At 41.9% G+C, this 22,512-nt stretch overlaps 2 protein-coding genes across 4 annotated transcripts in view; both read right to left on the reverse strand.

Annotated features, from left to right (window-relative positions):
- Positions 1-7,226, reverse strand: part of CERS5 (ceramide synthase 5) — a 35,174-nt gene extending 27,948 nt beyond the window's left edge. The window contains exon 1 of the mRNA XM_060026213.1: positions 6,962-7,226. Within this exon, the coding sequence (XP_059882196.1) occupies positions 6,962-7,158 (197 nt within the window). The 5' untranslated portion in view covers positions 7,159-7,226. The remainder of the gene's footprint in view (positions 1-6,961) is intronic.
- A 3,147-nt stretch (positions 7,227-10,373) lies between these two features.
- LIMA1 (LIM domain and actin binding 1) overlaps positions 10,374-22,512 on the reverse strand; it is an 82,964-nt gene continuing 70,825 nt past the window's right edge. For 2 of the 3 annotated variants that reach the window (XM_060024751.1, XM_060024752.1), the window contains exons 9-11: positions 21,584-21,696; positions 14,223-14,356; positions 10,374-12,717 (exon numbers count right to left, since the gene is read on the reverse strand). In XM_060024751.1, coding sequence (XP_059880734.1) covers positions 11,709-12,717; positions 14,223-14,356; positions 21,584-21,696 — 1,256 coding nt within the window. In that variant the 3' untranslated portion in view covers positions 10,374-11,708. The remainder of the gene's footprint in view (positions 12,718-14,222; positions 14,357-21,583; positions 21,697-22,512) is intronic. The other variant, XM_060024753.1, reaches the window with a different exon arrangement.

The following is a 22,512-nucleotide window of genomic DNA, read 5'->3' on the forward strand; positions in this document are numbered from 1 at the left end:
CATATTTATTTTTTAAATGGGTGAGTAATTATACTACTTAATGCATTTGCTTAAAGTAGGAACATAAATGCATGCATGTTGAATAAGAGGTGGATTAGAGAAAAAGGTTAACAAAAAGCTCTTTCTTAAGAAGTTTTTACCATCCTTCATAATTCAAGAAACAAGTGTTTGTTACTGGGACATTAAGCCTGTATTTCAGTTAATAACTGTTAAAAAGAACCGAATCCACCTCTTCCAAATTCCCATGACTTAACCTTGTGCGTGCATTCATTACACTCTATTTTAACCACTGGTTTTCTTGCTCTCTTCCTGCAGGTAGACACCATGACTTACTTTTTTACCCTTGGCACTCAGTTTGATATCTGGCATATACTAAGCTCCCAATAAATAATTGTTGAAAAATGAACAGATGAACAAATGGGTGAAAACTTAATTCTCAACTAAAAGGTAAAGCGTTTCAAGGAAATGTGGCCACCTGTCCTCCTGGGTCATCAGATAACCTACCAGCTACATGTAGGAGGTCAATGATTTCCAGAGAATCAGTAGAAATTCAAGTTAACTAACTTCAGTCTATAACTGGAGATTTCCCCAAGAAGTATTAAAACACAACCACAACAATCTGATTTAGTTTGAGACCCTTTGTGCCTATAATTGAGACTTCTTACAAATGCTGACACTACCCCAGAACTAAGGACTACAAGATATATACCCTTTTTAAGAAACTCCATAGTTTTGAGAAGAATACAATAGTTTGATTATTCTCATTGCCTTATCAGGGCTGTGTAGCACCTCATGTACAATGAACTACTTGACAAACTTGTTTACACATCATTAACTACTCGACTGAGGAAATATATGCAGAAGAAAAAAACTCCAGAGCAATACTTGGCTAGAGGGCACTGTTAATCGACAGTTACTCAAAATAGACTATAACTAGTCATTTAAATCATTCAGAAAATGATTTACATTTTAAAAATCCCATTATTACTATAATTTTTTAGAAAGCCCCACTGTTTAAAACCTGGTCCAATATACTCAGAACTAATCACCTTCTGGTGCTTAAAAACAAGATCAGGAAAAAAAAAAATAAAATAAAATAAAAAAAAAAAAAAAAAAAAAAAAACAAGATCAGGGACTTCACTGGTGGTCCAGTGGTAAAGAATCCGCCTTCCAATGCAGGGAACGCGGGTTCGATCCTGGTCGGGGAACTAAGATCCCACATGCTACGGGGCAACTAAGCCAGCGCGCCACAACTACTGAGCCTGCGTGCTTCAACTAGAGAGCCGGCATGCCACAAACTACAGAGCCCATGTGCTCTGGAGCCTGCGCACCACAACGAGAGAGAGAAAACCCACAAACTACAACTAGAGAGAAGCCCGTGCACCGCAATGAAAGATCCCGCAGGTCGCAACTAAGACTGATGCAGCCAAAAATAAATAAATATTTTTTAAAAACACAAATAAAAAATAAATCGAATGTGAATCTACGGGCTTCCCTGGTGGCGCAGTGGTTGAGAGTCTGCCTGCTAATGCAGGGGACACGGGTTCGAGCCCTGGTCTGGGAGGATCCCACATGCCGCGGAGCAACTAGGCCCATGAGCCACAACTACTGAGCCTGCGCATCTGGAGCCTGTGCTCCACAACAAAAGAGGCCGCAATAGTGAGAGGCCCACGCACCGCGATGAAGAGTGGCCCCCGCTTGCCACAACTAGAGAAAGCCCTCGCACAGAAAGGAAGACACAACACAGCAAAAATAAATAAATAGTTAAAAAAAATGTGAATCTACATTAAAATTCTCTTCTTGGTTATTAATACTTATTTGAATCACTATCATCAGCACTGCTCAATAGAAATAATGTGAGCCACATATGTAATTTTAAATTTTCTGATAGGCGCTTTAAAAAAAGTAAAAAAGAAACAGGTGAAATTAATTTTGATAATATACTTTGTTTAACCCGATATATCCAAAATATTATCATGTCAATATGTAATCAATGTTAAAAATTGAGATAGTTTACATTTTTTTCCCCTGCATTAAGTCTTGAAAATCGGGTGTGTATTTTACACTTAGAACACATCTCAGTGCTGACCAGTCACCGTTGAAATCCCCAAAAGCTAGTAGCTACTGTGCTAGCTAGTGGCTCCTATACTGGAAACCACAGTACTAGATAATTCAGAGAGAATTCTTCATATCTAGGAAAACTGCCTTTGCATCTAGGAAAATGAGTTTCAGATTTTTTTTTTAGTTAGAAGTGACTATGGTTAACTCCTTTTGCAGCAGCACCTCAATTAACTTCCCCAAAGATAAAGTAGGAGTGGATTCAACCACAAAGAGCCCAAAACTCAGTGAATTCTTTAGAAAGCAGCTTTATCTGCCTAAAACTACCTCTGGTGAGGAAGCCAAAACAGGTACATCTCCCCCTCCCCACTCTATAAGGAAGGTACAGAGTTCACTTGATGCCTCCTCTTCTCCCCATTAATTTCTTCTTTACCCAGCTAGGAGACCCTAGTTTTCTGAATCAGGAAGGGGCTAAAGCAAAAATATCTGACATGTTTCTTTTCTGTGACAAATATATTGTCTCCAGGGGTAAGCCAGGAACCTGACCTCAGTCACAACAGTATTCAGGGTTGTCTGCAGAGCATCAACACCCACTGCACAGAAAGGGCTAGGGAAATTTTTCCAGGAGAGAGGAGGGACACATAAGGCTTCTGATCATCTGGAGCTTATTAAGAGGTGGGTTCTTAGATAAGGGCAGAGCCATGTGACCATCTTTTTCAATCTCACTCTGCTGGATCTGCAAACCTGACTTAATTCTGTGATTTACAATTCAGTAAGGCCCAACAGAATACCTTTAGGGATGTAGTGGAATGGGCAATCTCCCTTACAACCTAGTCAGCAGCTATGTCCATTCCTCCCAACACCTCTCTCCAGTCTGGAGGACCTACTAATACTGGGTCACAATGTTGTGACATGACATGGACCTAGAAGGAAGGCAGCAGGTCTGTCAGGAAGAGGAAAAAGGTTCTTCTTCCTCCACTTGGCAGAAGTGGGGAAGAACAGGAAATAAAAAAAGAAAAAAAAGGCAGCAAGCAGCAGAGTTAGCAAGGTTTACAAGAGGAAGATGAAATGAGTGGTTAAGAAATGTGCACAAAAAAGTGAGTCACTGCTCTTGTTTCTAGTTATAAGATAGGCCAGTAAGTGAGTCTGTTAGTCCCCTGTGCCAGAGAATGGTATTGAGAAAGTTCCTTAGACATGCCAGTGAGGTTGCCTTGGAAGTAACAGGAGAGAAGAGGGGACTGGAATAATGAATGAGCAGTAAGGAGAGCTCTAATCTATCTCCTGTATAATTCACCAAACAATTTTCTCCTGGCAACATAAAGCTCCTATTGCAATACCATATTCAAAATAAATGAGCCTATGTAGCTCTGATGATATCAATATTAAGTCTCAAGCTTATACTTGATCCCAAGGAATAAGTGCTCAGGGACTAGATATTAAATTTCAAACAATTTTATCTTTAAGATCCAATTTAAGTAAGACACGGCACACCTAGCTTGGACTATTCATTCTCTCAGGTCTCAATCATCAATGTAATATTAAAAGAAGTTTTAAAGAACAGGTGGAAGAGTTTCTTATCTCTCTTTTGATAGGGTATAGGGTAGCATGAGTGTGTGCATGGGGGGTGGGGAAAAAGAAACTGCAGAAAGGTGCACAACATGCAAATATTGTGTGGTGAAATTTAACAGAAACAAAGGAATTATAGTTTTGTCTCTCTCAGTCTAGCCAAACATCTATTTCATGTTGAAGATCTAGATTCCAGTTACTCCTCTGGGCATCTGAATAGATGAGGGTGGACCCTTCTCAAACATTCAATCAGAATTTACTGACCACATGCCACATCGAAGGTATTTTGCAAGGTGCAGGCCACCAGAATGCAACCACTTAGCAGAGGCCCACAAAGGAAAAGCCTCTATTCTTGGGTAGGTAATAATCTCCTATCTGCAGTTCTTTAGCGAAATAGCTAGATACATTAATATATGGTCAGGTGGCTTTTCAAATCGTCCCTATCAGATGAGGCTACAGCTCTCCAGGGAATGTGGGAACTTAAAGAATAAAATGGGGACTTCCCTCGTGGCACAGTGGTTAAGAATCCGCCTGCCAATGCAGGGGACACGGGTTTGAGCCCCGGCCCAGGAAGCTCCCACATGCCGCGGAGCAACTAAGCCCGTGCACCGCAACTACTGAGCCTGCACTCTAGAGCCCTCGAGTCACAATTACTGAGCCCACGTGCCACAACTACCGAAGCCCGCACGCCTAGAGCCCGTGCTCCGCAACGAGAAGCCACCGCATTGAGAAGTCCGTGCACCCCAACCAAGAGTAGCCCCCGCTCGCCGCAACTAGAGGAAGCCTGCACGCAACAAGGAAGACCGAACGCAGCCATAAATAAATAAAAATATAAAATATTAATAATAAAATAAACAAATGCTTGGTGTGGTTGATAAGAAAGAGAAAGTAAGGATAAACTGTAAACTCTATATTTTTTCTTTAGGATATTCTTAAAACAACACAGAGATAATTTATCAAAGGGTATAGTGTAAGACATTAATATATGCAGAACAATTTGAAGCAAAAAATGCAAATTTCAGGTCAAACACATTATATTAAATAACCAAGAATAAGATGTACATGGATTTCTTCTCCAAATCCTAGAATAGTAGCAACGGCAGGTTAAATCTTAACTCTTGAAAGGGGGTTTTAAGGAATATGAAAAGTGGCCACACCATACAGTGGAAAGAGAATGGGGCTGGGGAAAACACTCTGGATCTTGGTTCTACCTCCTCCCCCAGGTGAGTGTGCAGCCTCTGAAAAGCTGCAAAATGTTTCTAAGCCTTAGTTTACTATTTATATAAATGGAGGTTGGAGTTCTAGCTCTTACAGTTCATGATTATTATATGAATCACTTTTTAGAAACTAAGTAGTTAGGATTTGAGAAAGGAGAAAATGTAGGAAAGAGAATAAATGAACCAATATTTCTGATATCTTTTTCTATACTCTAAAAGTGACTTCTATTACCTTTATGGAAGTCCAGCACAGTAAGAGAAGAACTGGTAATCCAGCTGTTATTTCTATTGCTAACTAAAGTCGTAGGTCTTAAAGAGAAACAAAGTAGCAAGACTGCTTCTAGGCTTAAACTTTCCTAAGGTCAAAAATGACATGAACAAGGTACATGTCCTTACTAACCAAGGAATACCATGCTAGAATGCTTTCACATCAGTATTCCCATCCATCCCTTCTCCCCTGACACTGGAGCACCACAGAAACATTCAGATAGAATTCCCACAGGTAAAAAGGATCTTTTCCAGTGGCTGTGCCAGGGGATATGTCCGTCTTCACAGTCACCTGGGAGTACTCCTGGGAAATATGAAGATATATGCAAGCTTATATAAAATGAGTGTTTAGAAGCAACAAGCTAGTTCCTCTTACCACTAACTTGGGGAAATTTCCATATTAGTATATATTTATATGAAAAGCAGAGAATCTTTTCCTAAGACAATGAACTTTTTTTTTCTCTCCTGAATTGTGTATTTTCCTTTTCAGTCATTATACTGTCTTTCTCTATGTTTTTTTTGCTCTCATATACAGATGCGAAGGTGGAGAGTACCTGGACCTAGGTTACTCCTAAGAGGGACAAGCAGTTTGTGCCTCCACCCCAGGAATACTTAATACAACGACTATACTTAAACTTCTGGCACAGCACTTTGACGACAATACATAAACACTGTTAAATAATGGATGAATGGTGGGAAACATATATATTTTGAAAGATTTTTGTGTCAGAAATAGTAGGCAAATCAAAGAAGTAATCCAAAACAGATAATATTAGATTTTCAGACAGTAACAAAGTAGTCTATCTGCAATACAGTCCCATCCTCGAAAGGGCATTCCTGCTCTATAGGCCAAAGGAACAAAAGATGTCAAAGTGCCATCCTCGTTACCTGAGACCTATGCAGAAAGAAGTCACCTTTCCCGGGCTGTGAGTAGACTCGATCAAGATCACTCACAGCTATAAGACCACATTGTAACATCACCACAGCAAGTCCTCAATGGATATCTTTATCTTCGACAGCAGACAGGAGCCGCTCACTCAATGAAAAGTGAAAACACTTTTTGTCAAGAACACATGGTCACTTAGAAGCTGGCTCAATACAGCTGTTGTCTCAATACAGCTGTTGTCTCATACGCCCTAAGGCTCTCCATCCTTTCAACATGACCACTCCTCCTTCCATTTCAGGCCTCCAAGGCCTGTTCTGCAACTAATTTGACACCTTTCCATACTCTGGAAGCCTCAGGCTCCACCACACCCTATCCCTACCAGATTTCTACTCTCTTACGGGCTCTGGCAGAATTTTATTGAAACACACACACGCGCGCGCGCGCGCGCGCGTCCATGCGGTGTGACGAACCAAGGCTTAGGGCCTAACTAATCCTGTGCCCCTCAACTATCTGGAACTAAAGTGCCCTCACAAATCTTATCTTCCCATGAACCCATTTCTTCGGCTTGGAACGTCTGGCTCTTGAGCCGACCCTTCAGTTTCCATGATCCCAACTAGTCCTGGTTCTGGCAGCCCTTTCTTGTTTCCCGCCTCGGGTTCTCGGTCGCAGCTCGCAGTTTCTTGGTCTGCAGAATCCTTGGAGGTTGGGGAGAGGCCCATGAGACACCCACCCCGGGCTCTCAAATTGAATGGGTCCAGTGTCCCCTTCGACTCTCACTCTTTCAATGTCCAAGCCCCAAACTCGACCCTCGGAGCATCCCGCGCGCGGCCCAGGGCTCTCCCAGCCTCCTGCTTCCGGGCTTTCCCTGCAGCTCGTCTTCCGGTCCTCGACCTCCGCCTCTCCCCCCGGGCCGGTTTCACCAGCCCGCGCCCACAGCCCTTCGCGCCGCTCGCCCGCGGGCTCTCACCGCTCGAAGAGCAGCCTCACGGAGAACACGCCCGCCGCCAGCGGGAACACCGAGAGGATGTGCCGGGCCCGCGGGTAGCCGTAGCCGTCGCCTGGCCCCTCGAGGTCGGCCCAGCTCACGTTCTGGGGCAGCCAGAAGCGCTCGCTCCACAGCCAGCCCCACAGCAGGCCCAGGGCTCCCGCCACCGCTGTCGCCATCTTACGCCCACCCCGCGGCCACCGCCGCCACAGCTTCAGCTGCCGCCACGGCCAACAGAACCCGCGGGGAGGCGGCCCCGGGGCGGGGCTGGACCGGCGGCCGCCCCCTTCCGGCCCCTTCTTGTCCCCGTCACGTCTCAGTCCGCCTTCTCTGAGGGGCCCAGCTTCTTCACCGCCCATCCCGCCTCCCCGCCCACCTCCCTCACCGCAGCCTCTCCGGCCGCCTCTCCTCGGGACTCCGCCTCCCGATCCCGGCCACGCCCCTCCTTTTCCCGCCCCGCCTCCACCCAGCCCTGGTCCCGCCCCGCACAAGCACTCAACGCTCGTGCCGCCCCTTTTTGCTACCGGTTTCGGCGAAGATTTTCCTCCTCCCTCACTCTCCCGTCCAGCTACGGCTACACCCCTTATTTCAGGCATAGCTCCCTTATGGGGACATTCTTCTCAGTCCAGCCAGCTTAAGCTGTTCCTGCTCCCTGGAAGGCCATACCTCTCTCGCGCTCTCTCTCCCCCCCCTCCCTCACAGCCCCCATCTCTCACTAGGGTTTATCGCCATCTCAGCTGGTCCCGCCTACTAGCAGCGTTCTTTTTGCTCCCCACCCTTTTTCTCTCTTCGTGCCCCTCCGTGATCTCAACCCCCTGTCCTTGTATATCCCTCAAAATTGACTTTTAAAAAATCCTTTTATTCTTCTCATGGGGAAAGGAAATGGAAGATATCCAAAGGAAAATATTAAAGGAAAAAGAAAAGTAGATGATGGCCAATGTTTAATGAGGTTTACTATATGCCAGGTACTGCCCCGAACATTTTACACACATTATTTAACTTCCTCATTCTGTGAAGTAGGTATTTACTATTTTATGGATGAGTTAACTGAGGTCCAGAGAGCAGCTTGCCCGAGGCTATATAAACAAGTGGTAGAGCTGAGCTTCTGAACTAGAAAGTCTTTAGATTCCAGAGCCCTGAGGCTTTATCCTATAAAACTCCTTAACTTTAGATGTCCGCATTGAACATTGAACTCTTTTGTGGATCTACATAAACAGGGAGGGGAGCCATAGACAAGAAACCTTCAAAACATTGAATTCTAAATTGTCCCTCAACCGCTGGAGAACGCTGAACCCTGGGTGCCAACCGTTCAAACCTGGCTACAAGGTTAATTACCACAGGCTACCTAGAATGATCTGAAAAAAGATTAAAGAACTAATCTTGTCCAAGGACAGAGTATCTTTATACTAGTAGGCATGCTTGCGGCAGAAGATAAAGAGTTTCAAAGGGAGAGAAAGAAGAGAAAAAAGGAGCCGCCTTAAGGAGTAGACTAGAAGGTCTGCTTGAGGTCAGTGGTTCTCAAACCTTAGTGTGCCACAGCTCAGACATTAGCTTCTCTCATCTCCCACATGGAACGTTTGCTAAAAGTTTTCTGGGCTCCATCCAAAGAGATTCTGATTCAGGAGGTTCAGGGTAGGCCCATGGATGTGCATTTCTCATTTCTAACAAACTCAGAAGTCATGCCACTGTTGCTGGTCTGAGAACCACACTGCCTGAAGCCATTTTCGTCCAAACCCAGAAATAGCTTAATGGTAACTACCCTATATTCAAGATACGTTTTAAAAGAAGTAAACTCACAGGACCTCCCTGGTGGTCCAGTGGTTAAGACTCCATGCCCCCACTGCAGGGGGCATGGATTCGATCCCTGGTTGGGGAACTAAGATCCCACATGCCGTGTGGTGTGGCCAAAATAAATAAATAAAAGAAGTAAACTCTCTCTGATCCCATGGGAATTCAAAGCAGAGCCCCAAGGAACAAAGAACATGCTAACTTAGCATGCAGAGGCCAACACACAATGATCTTGGTCTCAAGATCTATTCCCAGAAAAACACATACGTACCATTTCTCAACCTCTTGATTGTTAGAAAACATACTGCTGACGAAATACGTAATGAAAGCAAATTTAGTACAGGTTTCACTTTGGCCAGGAGTGATCTGACCAGCAAGCTGGTAAAAGAACTAAGTTGGCCCCTATAGCAGTCATGGACAGAGTCTCCTTAACCATCTCAAGTCCCAAGCTGGCCCCTTTTCCTGCTTTACCAACAGAAAAATTCACATCATCCTATTGTCAACATTGACATAGTCCAACAAGTTGCCTTCATTTAGAGAGCTGAGAGAATAAATGATAAGCACTTTTTATTTGGCTGTAGGTTCTTTTGTTTTCTAAGAATGTTTAGTGTTATCTGGTCATTCTCTTGATAAGAATATCCTTTTATTATATTGATTATGGAGCTAATTCTTGTCTCTACGGTCTGTACCTATGTCTACCTTAGCCCTTGAAAGGCACAGAAAGGAGTTCTTCCAAGGGTAATCTCAGCCCCCAAGTACCTGATATACGGTGACATACTCAACTGATACCCATTAATGCCACCCATAGGCACTCAGACTTTTTGTATAAGGTTAGTAGATATAGGGAGTACAATGTGGATGGGTTAGAGCAGCAAGCAGTGAGTCACAGAGTAAAGGTAGCTAAACTCAAGCCAAGATTGGATATTTTATAAATGTCAGCAGGAACTTCTGGATTAACTGTTCAGTGAACAGGGCTTTCTAAATGACTTCAGCCTGTGTTGGGGCCAAGAGCAGATAGTAGTACCCGGACAAGCACTTAGAAGACCAGGCAAGACGCTGGAACACACAGTGACCCTGGAAAATGTTAACAGATGACTCAAAAAGCATTTCTATCTCCAAGGAAATCTACACTCCCATTAAAAAAGGTACCTTAATTGGGGCAGTTGCCTCTGCAAGCAAGGAAAACAAACAACCAACTATGCCTCTGCCCAGGGTAGAAAACAAGTCCATTTTCAGCAGAAGCATTTGGAAATTCCATTTAGCATTTAGGTATACTTGTAAGGTAAATTATTAAATGCGGAGTACAATTAACAATAAAAAAAACCACTGCATTTTGAATTGGTAAAACAAACAGCTCATTTTGAATGTACACAATAATTCTCTTGCCAAGTTGCTTTCAATTTTCAAGAAAAATGTTTTCTAGGCGGATGAAATCCTAAGATCAGCCCAACACCACCACCTAGTGGTGAGAAGTATACATTGCATGTCTCTTCACTTGATACCCATCAGATCCATCTGCTTTTTCTACCCACAACTGCTAAGGTAAAAGCAGGTCCTGAGAGACTGTAACAATGTAAAATAATAATGGAAAAGGAACATTGAAAAGTTCAAGTGTAAATTAAAAGCTTTATTGAATAAAAATGTTTCAGAGTAAGCAAGACTGTAAGAAAGCAGAATATTTTACATCTCTAAAAAATATCAGAGCTAAATCTCTAAAAATGCAGTATAAAGAAAAGCCTATACCTTAAAACACCTCTCTCCCCCAACATACAATTTGGAATATCAATTATGTACAACAACTGTACTCAAGTTTATATTGTTCCAAAACCTTAATACTAGAAAACCATCTCCCACAAAAGGCCTATAACTGGTTTAATTGTACCCTAGGAATACTGTCTGCCATAAAAATCAATACATTTCAGAGCTTATAAGTATTAAAAAACTAGTGTCCCAGAAAGGGGATATCAGAAGTAGAATATAGGGTTTGGGGATCTGAGCTCAAGTGGTTTAAGGCTTTTTCTTTTTTCTTCTGTTATTCCTCCTTTAAACTCATCATTTTGCTCTAATATGCAACATGGCAAATACAAAAGATCTTATAAAAATATTGCAGCTTACAGTAAATTATGAGAAGCACAGATACCACCAGAGAAGAAAGCAATCACTTGGGGGTGTAGTCAAACGCATTGGCAAATACCATAGCTTATTTGGGACACAATGAATCTCTCCAAGCACTAAGGGTGCTCAAAAGGTGCTCCAAAAAGATGGTTATGCTATATCTCAATAATCCAGTTCAGGATGTTGTTTAGAAAGCAGGATGCAATAAATTCCCCATATATATCGGAGCAAGCAGTAAATTCCCCATATATATCAGAGTAAGAAAATTAACCTAAATTTTTTTTTAAAGACTAAATATTTGATCTCTTAACAGAGGAATACTAAACAATAAATTGGTATTCATGTAAAAATATACAAACTGTGCCCTTTATACTAAAGTGCATTCAGTCACAATGTTTAGGCCCCTAAATCCCTTCTGCATGTTTCCTAATTCCACAATTGAATTTTTAGTGTAACAATGTACTACTAATCATCTCTCCATTTTCATATTGTCTTTTGGGAGTACAATGGAAGCTGGACCATATCCGTTGGAATATTCCCCCCCCACACACACACATACACACTCCCAACCCCCAAAAGGCCTTAAAGCAGTTGTGTATATCATCATTGCTAAAAGAGAGGATTTAAGTAATGTTATCTAGCATTTAGAATTGGTTCACTTAAGCTGCACAGTATGGGATTTTTTTGAAGCAAGAACTCTTTTCCAAAGTTACTTCCACATAAATTACAGCTCATGCTAAGACAGCTGTTTTGTGCATCACTTTGATAAAGGGCAGTGGCTCACTAGCACTAACATAAATTTAAGGCCCAGCATCATTGCAATTTGTTATTCCTCATCTTCATCCTCATCATAGTACCGATTTCTCTTTATCTGTTCCTCCACAGAGAGCTCTTTGACTACTTCTCCCTCCCAGAATCCCACATCCTGGGATGTCTGATTCTGAGTAGTGAATTCTTTAGTGGAGGTGTTATCTGCAAAGCTAGACCAATTTTTAGAGTTGGGTTCTAGTGAAGACTGCTGTGTGAGAAGGTTTCTATCACCTTCATCTAAGTTTGCACCATTTTCTATAAGATTTTCACTCCCCATCTCAAAACTGTGAACTTCCTTACTTCTCCTTCCTGCCTCCTCTCCTTTAGATCCCTTGTTTGGCCAGGTTGTTTTTTCCACACTCTCATTCTTCTCGGAGGCGTTGGCATTTTCCGTTTGTTTCCTTTCTGCTGCTACACCTCCTCCGAACTCCTCACTCTGCTCTGACATGCTCCAGCCTTTCCTGATAGATGGGGACAAGGTTTTGGGGCTCTTGACTGAAGAGGTTCGAAATGAAGCTGCTACAGTGAACGGGCGGCTTCTCTCCTTCAGTGAAGAAGTTCGTCTTAGCTTCTTCAGATCCAGATCTACATCCTCAGGAGCTTCAGGCTTGCTGATTTCATCCTCAGGAGGCCACTTAGGCTTCGATACTTTGATCCCTTCCTCCAAGGCACTTCCTGAACTGCCAAGTTCAGTAGGGGGTGGCCAGGCAATCCTCAACTTCTTGGTTTCAGCTGGCTTGTCTTCTTTCTCCAGCGGGGATGAGGCCTTGGCTTCCATACTTGCAGTCAGCACACCAACCTTAGCAATGGGGGCATCTTCTACCCCTGGGCTCTGAGGGGTCTCCCCTGCATTTGGAAGCTGGGCTGGTCTCTCCAATGTTTCTTCGTTTTCATTTTTGCTCGCCCACAGATCCTTGTGTGGTCTGTGTCCAAAGCCTTCATCATAGTTGCCTTTAGATTTAAAGAGTTGATTGAAGTGAGGCTTGCAATAGATTCTCCCATGTAAAGAGGCATATGTTCCTAGACTGTTGTTTTTAAGAAAAAGAGCATAAAGTTAACAAATATGTATTCTCTTATTTACACCAGTAGGCTGAAACCTGGCAACTCCAGTATATTCAGAAGATGCTAAGTGAGAAAAATACCTTTAAAAGCACATCAGTCACTGAGGGTGTCCTTTTAAGCACATTTGTTTTATTATCCTTATAAAAAACATGCTCAATTCTAGGTCTGAACCTTCACAAGACATTCTTCCACCTGGTACATGCTCCCATTTTCAAGTGATTTCACTCCCCTCTGTCAAAACTGTTGAAAAAGTTACTTCTTCCAGGAAGTCTTCCCTAGGTAGTCCCACCTAGTTCTGATCATTCATATATTTCCTAAGTATTTCTAACCTATAACTACTTTTAATGATATTCCTTTGTAAAAAGTTGCATCTTTTCCCTCCTAGTTTCCCATCTGTGTTATAATTTAAAAGCATGTTTTTACAGGAATGGGTATAATGCTCTCCCAACGCTTGGCACTGAGTAGACGTCAGTGATTAAATAAAGGAAAGCTATGGTTAATAGGAGAATGGTGAGCAGTAGCCAGAAGTCGGTCTACCCTAACAAGAGTGCTGGACAGGCCTTTAGGACATCTGGTGTCTCTCGCAGGGTTAACACATTTTAAAGGGGGGGTATAAAAACAACAGAATTTCCACAGAAGAAATATAAAAATTCAAAAATTTAGAAAAATGTGCTCTGGAGAAAAAAATACAGTGGACAGAAAAAGAACCACCGTGTGGAAGTTACAGAGGCACATTTTGGCTCAACAGAAGGAAAAGTTTTCAAGCTAGCGCTAACGCTGGAACTAGCTGTAGTGGGGTATTAACCCCCGCAGAAGCGCCACGCAGGTGCCAGGACATCTTTCAACAGTATGCTGGAAAGGGTGCTTGCTCTGGAAGGAAGGCTGGAGGAAATGACATCCTGGTTACTTCCTCCTCCAAGGTTCTATGGTTAAAATGAGTTAATACGGAATATTTCCCCAATTTGTCACATTTATATCCATACTTTGAGTAACTTGGAAGAAATGATACATAATTATTTTCTCAGAAAATAAAATGAAGCAATATACAGAAAAATATATGCCCTTCAGGATCTATTATTATTGCTATTTTTACCATTTATATAGTGTTTGGGATAATTTCAAGGGCTTCAACAAGTATCCTCTTGAGATTTCTTAACTGTATGATTCTATGATACCAAGGGAAAACATTCTACTAAATTAGGTCACAGGGGCAGTTACCTGCAACTTACATGATTTAAGCTTCGGTCCTAACATGTAAATTAACATGTGAGAGTACCAAGAAGTTCTAAACACCATTATAATTTGATATAAAATGCCTGTCATTAAATGGTACTTTTTACTTTCTTCAGAGGTCCTCAACAGCACACACTATTAGCACCACAGATTTTAGTACCAGTGTTCTAAAAACCAAAGACTCCCTCTGGAGGTCCAACCACACAGAGAGATGGCTTGTTTTGGCCTGGCTTACCTCAGTTTGTTGTTGCAATAGGAACAACGGAAGCAGCTGATGTGAAACACCTGCTTGTTGGCCAAGAGACGCTCCATTGAGTAGACTGTTTTCTGACATTCCACGCAGGTCTCTCTTGCAGGTGCCTGAAACTTCTAGGAAAAGCAAAGGACCACTTTAGCTAGCAAAGGCAGTGATGAGTTAGTACTCTGCTGAAGTGGGCCCTGGGATTTACTTTGTTATCTAAGGGCTCCCTTACCTGGTCTGTCAATTCTCAGAGGAACAGTAAGCCTACTGCAATTCTATCGGTTGACTCTCTAAAGCCAAGAGGCTCTCCTGAATTCCTTACCCAGATTGTCTGGCTGCCATAAGTGCAGCAGCCACTGAGGATGGGTGGAGCTAGGGCTGGACTGCAGAGAAAGGTTTAGACAAACCACCACACACACACACACACACACACACACACAAGTACACACAAAATGATTCCACGCACAGGAAATGAGGAGAAAATGTCATCACATACAGAAGAAAGAAGTTTGATGGTTTGATCCAAGCGCCAAATAAGAAGCAGAACAGACTTTTTAAAGACCAGATTCTGAAGGGGGTAACTTTCAAGGAGAGAAAGCATTTGGCTTTGGGAAGTAGGAAAAGACTTTTAAAATCTTTTTATTTATTTATTTATTTATTTTTACTGAAGTCGAGTTGATTTACCATGTTGTGCCCATCTCTGCTGTACAGCAAAGTGACTCAGTTATACACAGAGACATTTTTTTAAATATTCATAAAAGACACTTTGATAAAGCATCTCTCAGTCCCCTGTGCATATAATCTTGACTTGCTCAATCCACTAGACAAAACATTTTTAAATAAAGCAAAATTGACACATAAATGGAACATTTTAAAAGACACACAAACTATTTTATTAGGATTCCAGAAGAAAGCATAGCCCAATAAAGCTACAGGCTCTATAATCTTTTTAAAACACCAAATGGAGAATAAAACTAATGTACTGGATAGGGGGGTGAGTCATAACGGGGATTCATGAACTGTTTGTAAAGTGTGGAATATGGGCGGGGTGAGCACAGCTGTTGCTGGTAAACTCAGTCCTAAACTACATAAAGTAGGTTGTATTAGCACTGATGAAAGCTAGAATTCCAAAACCATAAGTTTTTACATGATAAGAAATAGTTACATGGCCACTAGGGGTGGGGGTAAGAAGTCCCTAGGTGTGTGTGACTCTTGACTTGTCCCAAGAGAAACAGCTCAACCAGTACAGGCAGAAGCAGCTTTAGTTAAGGTGGCCTGGAAGCTCTTTCAGGCACCTTGGCGGCCTCTGCCACCAAGACCGGTATGGTGGTAAATAATACAATTTAGTCCCAAAGCCCAGGGCCTGAATGGTTAAGGTAAGCCTAAGATAAACCAGCTTATGGGTAAGACAGAATTTTGATTAAAAAATCCGAATAGACCCATAAAAAAAATTCAGACTGCTGGTTCACTTGCCACATGATTCACTAGGAAGTAAAGCAAAAATAGGAATGGTTTTCCAAGTAGATGTGGACAGAAAATGAGAGTAGAAAATGGAAGTAAAGGTTAATATCTATAAAAGGGAGTTTAATAAAATTAGTGCCCCCAAATAGCACCAAAGAATTTAAAAGTGAAGGAGGAGGGCTGAGTGTTAACAGCAGCCCCTCCATTCCTAGGGTTAGAGTAGAAGAGAAAAACTTAAAGAATCAAAGACCACAGCTACAACTTAAGTTTACCAGGCATAAGGGAGGAACTTAAATATGATCAAATGTATTGTACTGAATGCTGCTGGCAGATATTAGGGCGTTATTTGGAGCTCAGAATTGTTTTTTCTTTTTTTAAAATTTATTTTATTGAAGTATAGTTGATTTACAATGTTGTGTTGGTTTCTGGTGTACAGCAAAGTGATCCAGTTTTACATATATATAGTCTTTTTCATATTCTTTTCCATTATGGCTTATTACAGGATACTGAGCATAGTTCCCTGTGCTATACAGTAGGACCTCACTGTAGAATTGTTTTTTCTTTCTCTCTCTTGCTTTTTTTTTTTCCTTTGGCCGCACCTCATGGCTTGTGAGTTTGAACCCAGGCCCTCAGCAGTGAGAGTTTGGAATCCTAACCACTGGACTACCAAGGAATTCCGAAATTGTTTTTTTCTTATATGGATGGACACATCTAACAAGATAGGACCTAAGTGGAGATGTCCTTGCATAATTTAATTAGGTTTCTCTAAAAGGACTAGGTCCTTGTCTAGCAAGCAGGAAATCCATTAAAAGGCAGAATAAAATTTGGGTATAATAGTACAACTGGAGCCACTGGAGAGCAGCTGTACAAATCACAATTCAGACAATGTAAAAGTAATAGGACAAATGTATTTACTTATCAGATTGAAAATCTTTTTCAGTTGCAGGATGAATATTGTATTTGTAATACTTAGGAGAGTAAGTGCTCATTCTGGTCGCTAAAGACAGAGCAGGAGACAGAAATTTCCCATGGTAGAGGAGGAAATGGGTATTATTCTGCTAAAGGGGACTGGAAGCCTACAGAGCATGCCTCTGTTACACACACACACACACACACACACACACACGCACACAGAGAACACACGGTAGGAGAAGGGTGCAGCCCAGTGAACAGAAAGGAAAACCTGAGAGAAAGCTGCAAGTTGAGCTCACATTAGGAGGAAAGTGGAGGCAGGAGCAGAAATTAGGTACCGGGAGCAGGAAGCAGAAGCTGGAAGAGACAAACAGGAACCTTCAATGAATACACAGCATTTGGTGTGCCCTGGAGGGCTTTTTTCTGCAGCTGAGCTGAAACTCAGTTACAGACTCATATCCAAGAATAAGACCACAGTTTCTTTCTTTTTCAAGTAACTGCTAATCCTGGCAAAATCGGCCTCACTCACATCTACCTGAGGCTAGATCAGAGTACCAGCTCAGAAGAGAGAGCTCTTGTAGCCTTCACCCAAGGAGTGTCTCATTAACAATTCTTTAGTGTCTTTCTACCTCCCACACCTGACACCCCCCCACCCCGTGGCTCCCTCTTGAACGGAGCCTTCCACAACAAGTGAAAAGGCGTTCCTCCCCTTAACATCAAATTAATGGACTGCTAGCTCAAATATCTGACTAACCACAAGCTTCTACCTCACCAGACCTACCAGATTCCCATTATTCCTCTTCCTTTTTTCCATACACCCTTTTCAAATTATTTAATGAAGGTTAATACGGCAGCTGCCCAAGGGCCCTTATAGCATCATAAAGACAAGAGGAGCCCAACATGGTAATATGCCAAGTCAGAGTGGTTGTGGCTGTGCATTCCCTTTATTTCCTCTGTCCTGGGCTCTCAGCCACTTTTCTGTAATCGCCCCCATGTCTATTCAGACAGCAGGAAGCACGGTCAGTGCCCAAACCTCTACCATTATGGTAGGCCTGGCCCACACCCTGTCCAGGCCGTCATGGCACGCCTGAACTTGCATAGCCACCTTTAAAACACTGCCAATATTAGAAGGTCAGACATTTTTTATCTTTCCAATATATTTTTTCAGTTAGTAAGATGTTTTTTCGTCTCCCCTCCCTCACCATTTTTCAAATGTAGAAACTAAGGTACCAGGATGTCAGATGCGTTACAGAAGTTTGCACAGTCAGTAAAAGAATTAAGATTAAAATTCAGAATTCCCGACTCACAACCCAATAGAGTATTTTCTCAATTGTCCTGGAATAAATTTCCATAACTAAAGGAAACGCTTTGGGGAAGGGAGCAGATGCTAACTAACCCAAATGAACATAATTTCACCACAGCATTTTGAACAAACGACAGTCTTCACTTTGTTTCAAATTAAAATATGCAGATAATATCTTCAGGATATTCAGGAATGAGTGCGATAATATATAAATAATTGATGTCCCTAAACACTGTCATGTCTTTCCCATCTGAGGGATGTTACAGGCCTTCTGTAGATCAGCATCTACTTAAAGCTTTTTCACAATAAATTTTTATGACTTCATCTACATTCTTTCACTCTCTTGTCTCATATATATTTTTTAGTCTAATGAAGGCTCCAGTTGGGGTACACGTCTGTGTGTGGGAGGGGAGCAGGTAGCAGCTGGCCATAAATGGTGAAGCTAATTAGCCTTTAGACACAGTGAAATCAAAAGAAAAATCTGTATTGATGTCAGGCCTCCATTCCTCAGATAGAACACTATAAAAAGCCTTTCATTTCCTCCTTACAATTTGTACAAAATATCTGGGTAATTAAATTGAAATTCTTCACCATATAGTAAATGGTTGGGCTGGCTCTGAACAGCCTTAACCCTTCCCCTAGCTTTCTGTGAAAGCATTTTGGAGATATTCACACCTTAAACAGATCGCTCTACATGTAGAGGAAAGGTTAGTGCTCTGAGAAAGCAGTAATGATGTAGGCAGTGAGAAAAGATTCTAGATGCCCTTCTAGCACAATTCTGGTAGATTTGCAAAATAGCATAAAACCTCCTACCCTGTCCATGGAGGAAGGGACAGGGCACAGAGGGTACAGCCTCTCATGCAGGCTGCCATGTTTTCTCTATACATCCATCAGCAGGACCAGCCTAGGAACCTGGGATAGGGCTATCCTAGACCAGTAGCTGTTCCCAGGGCCAGTCACATCTCCTTCCTTATCATTTAGGGAGTAACTTATTTCAGTGGGAGAAACATTTAGGGAGTAACTTATTTCAGTGGGAGGGCATAAAGCTTAAGAGATCTCTGGGTCTCTTGAGTTGAAAGGTTCTGATCCTTCCGAAAGGGCCCACTGAGCTCTAGACCCAGAACATCTATTTTGAGAAGGAACCTGCAACGTCAACTTCATTAGTGCCAAGTCTCATCAACTGAATTATCTAGCCAGTGTTCAAAACAGATAAAATCCTTACTTTTAAAGACCAGTATCATTTATGGGGTGTTTTTTTGTTTTCTGTATTTTTACTTTATTAAGCTAAAATTTGAAATGAATTGAGTCTTTACCTTAGATGTCCTGTTTTCAATAACAGACAGGAAACAAGGAGCAGTTTTACCAGGACGTGTGGGACCCACAAATCTATTCTGAGTGAACAAGTTCATTCTTAGCTGTATGTAATTTCCCAGACTTGAGAAACAACTTCTGTTGCATGGTCTATAGCCACAAGACCAGTTATGCCAGCAGGTCTTCCTATAAACACTAAAGTATCTATATACTTGCCTGCAGAAGGTAAAGAGTAACTTTGAGGAAGAGAAAATAAATGGCCTGTAAATAAAGTGGAGATGTGATTGGGTACCACCCTGAGCTCTGTACACCATAACCATTTGAGCTTTGGACCATGGGCAAACACAGGCAGTGAGGCCAGTTTAACCCCAGTCTTTATACAATGTTCAAAACCTGAGGTGTATGTCTGGTGCAAGCAGGCTTGTCTGCATTCTACTGCTGGGTGACCAGAGCCAAAAAGGCAGGCATGAATCTGGGGCAGGTGCAGAGGGAGCTTTTCTTCCATCTCCTCTCCCTGGTGTGCCAGGAAGACCTAAGTGAGGTGCATTCCTTCGCACACTGCTCATCAGCTCAGACCCTGGAGTATGAATCCGGAGGAGTCCCAAAGGTCCAACCCAGGACCAGGAGATCTGGCCCAACAGTTGAGGGAGGTAAGCAAGACTGGACTGAGAATTCAAATATACTTGAGAACAGATTTTAGTTCTTAGATCAGCCACAGAATTTCCCTAGTCCCTCAGTCACACAGAATCCATGGCCAAGTCAGCTTTGTTAGCTGTTCTTCGTCCAGAACCACAACCCAAGGACTCACATCTGGGCAGGGTTGCTGTTGGAGAGGAAATTAACCCCGTGGCATTTGCTACTTTGTTGGACTTCAGATACTGGAAAAAAAAAAAAAGTGCTGATGCCAGCATGAGCAGAACTTTGAGGCCAGAAGAGAGGGTCATGTTAAGTACATGTGCAGATTCCATCACGCAGCTCAGTTCTTTCTCCCTCATTTACTTGCTTTCTCTTGCTACTTTCTTCACTTTTTGTTCCTTTCAATAAACCTTACTCCCCTCTTACATCTCTGCTTCCTCTAAAATTTTCATGTTTACCTTCTTCCCCCGACCTCCCCTTTCCTGGATTCTCCCCTTTCCTCCCTTTGTTCCAAACCCTCACCTATGTCTTACCTCCATCCTTTCTTTTTTTTTTTTAATTAATTTTTATTGGAGTATAGTTGATTTACAATGTTGTATTAGTTTCTGCTGTACAGCAAAGTGAATCAGTTATACATATACATATATCCACTCTTTTTCAGATTCTTCTCCCATCTAGGTCATTACAGAGTATCTCCATCCTTTCTGTGCATTAGAACTTTCATCAAGAGACCAATCATGCCTACAGTTGTGCGATAGAAACATGGCAGATGTGTGCATGAGGTTGAGGCAGTACAAACCACCTTAAAACTAATTCTACCTATTGAGTTTCTCTCAAATGTTAAAACCTTTGAAAGAAAACCCAGCTACTTAAGATAGCACCAGAGGAGGAAGACACTAAAGAAGTATAAGATATGTTTGTTATTAACCAAGTGGGTAAATCAACACTGCATTAGCAAAGCATTCAATTAAAACAAGTTAGGTGAGCAGCCTAAAAGAGGTGTTGGATTTTTTTTTTATCTTTGTTTATTTTTATGGGAATATTTACTTGTTCATAGAAAGGGAAAATACTGCTTTTAAAAATTAGTGAATGAACAAAAATAATTAGTAAATGAAAGGAGACCACAGATTGAGTAGCCTAGTAAAATTTTCCTCGGGTACAAACATTTTGGACATTCCTTAATATCTAATATTATAACCTAGTGTAAGTGTTATTTGAATGGTCATTTTTATAGCAAATGGACTGGTCAACCCCCACTGGAATGCACACATTCTTTCTTTAAACGCGCTGACCACCAATCATGTTATGGCCAAGTTCCTCAGACCAGGGAGCCACTAAATCTGTAACACTGCACATTCCCATCCGATGGGCTGATTTTAACAGATTTTTCATATTGCTCTTTGTATAGGTTTTTACCCATTCATAGATTTACGAATTTGGACTTAACGAGAAAAAAAGTCAGGTTATCTTCTTTAACTTTGGGTTTTCTTTCATGAGCTTTCCAGATTTCAGACTGGAGCGGTATCAGTGAGGCTTCCCACTCCTGGCTCAAACACCTAAGCAAGAGCAGCAAGATTTCCAGGGAAAGTGACTGGCTCACGTGTGCCCTTATTTGGCATTTTCATCCCCAGGAAAGCAAAAACAGGTTATAATGAACATAAAGATAAAAGATGCAATGAGCTCTACTAGTAAACCAATGTCTACAAGGCTCCAAGAGAAACTATCATCATACCTTCACTGCTTTGGGAGGAGAACTTTCAGAAAGGCCGGAAGCTCTGGCATCTGGACTTAGTGGCTTGGGATGCACAGGCTGCTGGAACTCACTCTTAACCTGGGAGTTACCTGCTTGAGTTACAGAAGGAAGACATTTTATAGTACCTCAAGGGAAGGCTCAGAAAAGGTTCCTCCCCAAAGCAAATTTTAGGCACCTCCACTAAGGACAGGTCCTTTCAACACCAGGAAAAACATAGCTTTTCTGTTGAAGAAAAGCATTATTCTAATGCTAAAAACTATGCTCTTACGTTCTCTGGTCTCTGTTCTCTCACAAGTGTCAACTCAGAGGCTTTCTCACCCTTTGCCACATGCAGCGGGAATCCAAACCTCCCTACATAAGGAAACTTCTGCCCTGTAGCATTTGTCATTTTTTAAGGCTGTTTATAGACTTTGATGGCTTTTTGGTAGTTAGCAACCCCAGCAACTCCTTCTGGGGCGTTTCAACTGAACTTGGGAAAATGGGGGAATGTGAGGGGAGAAATTTCATAAGACAGGCTCATGTATATGAGTGTGTATAATCTGACACCATCTTTTTGGGACTCAGTCCTATGGCGAACATCCATGGATGAAGATTATGGAAAAAGACTCCATAAAGTTTTTTTCATAGTCATTGACGTGTCACCTGCATAAGTTAATTTCCTGCCAATATATTTGTTTTATGGAAAACTCAGAAGAGGCACAGAGAAGTCATTCACACAGTTGCTAAGGAACCATAAAAGATTCCCTAAAATCTAGAGTTATGTCAACAAAGTACTGAACGATTATGGCTTATTTTTCAAAAAAATGTTTTGCAAACCTAGTCAAAACTCAGAAAAATTTCTAGTCCAAGGAAAATGACTGCAAAAGGAATGTTCTTGGATTCAAGCAGCAAGTTTCTAAAATTTTAAG

Source organism: Delphinus delphis, chromosome 11, assembly GCF_949987515.2.
Source record: "Delphinus delphis chromosome 11, mDelDel1.2, whole genome shotgun sequence".
NCBI lineage: Eukaryota > Metazoa > Chordata > Mammalia > Artiodactyla > Delphinidae > Delphinus > Delphinus delphis.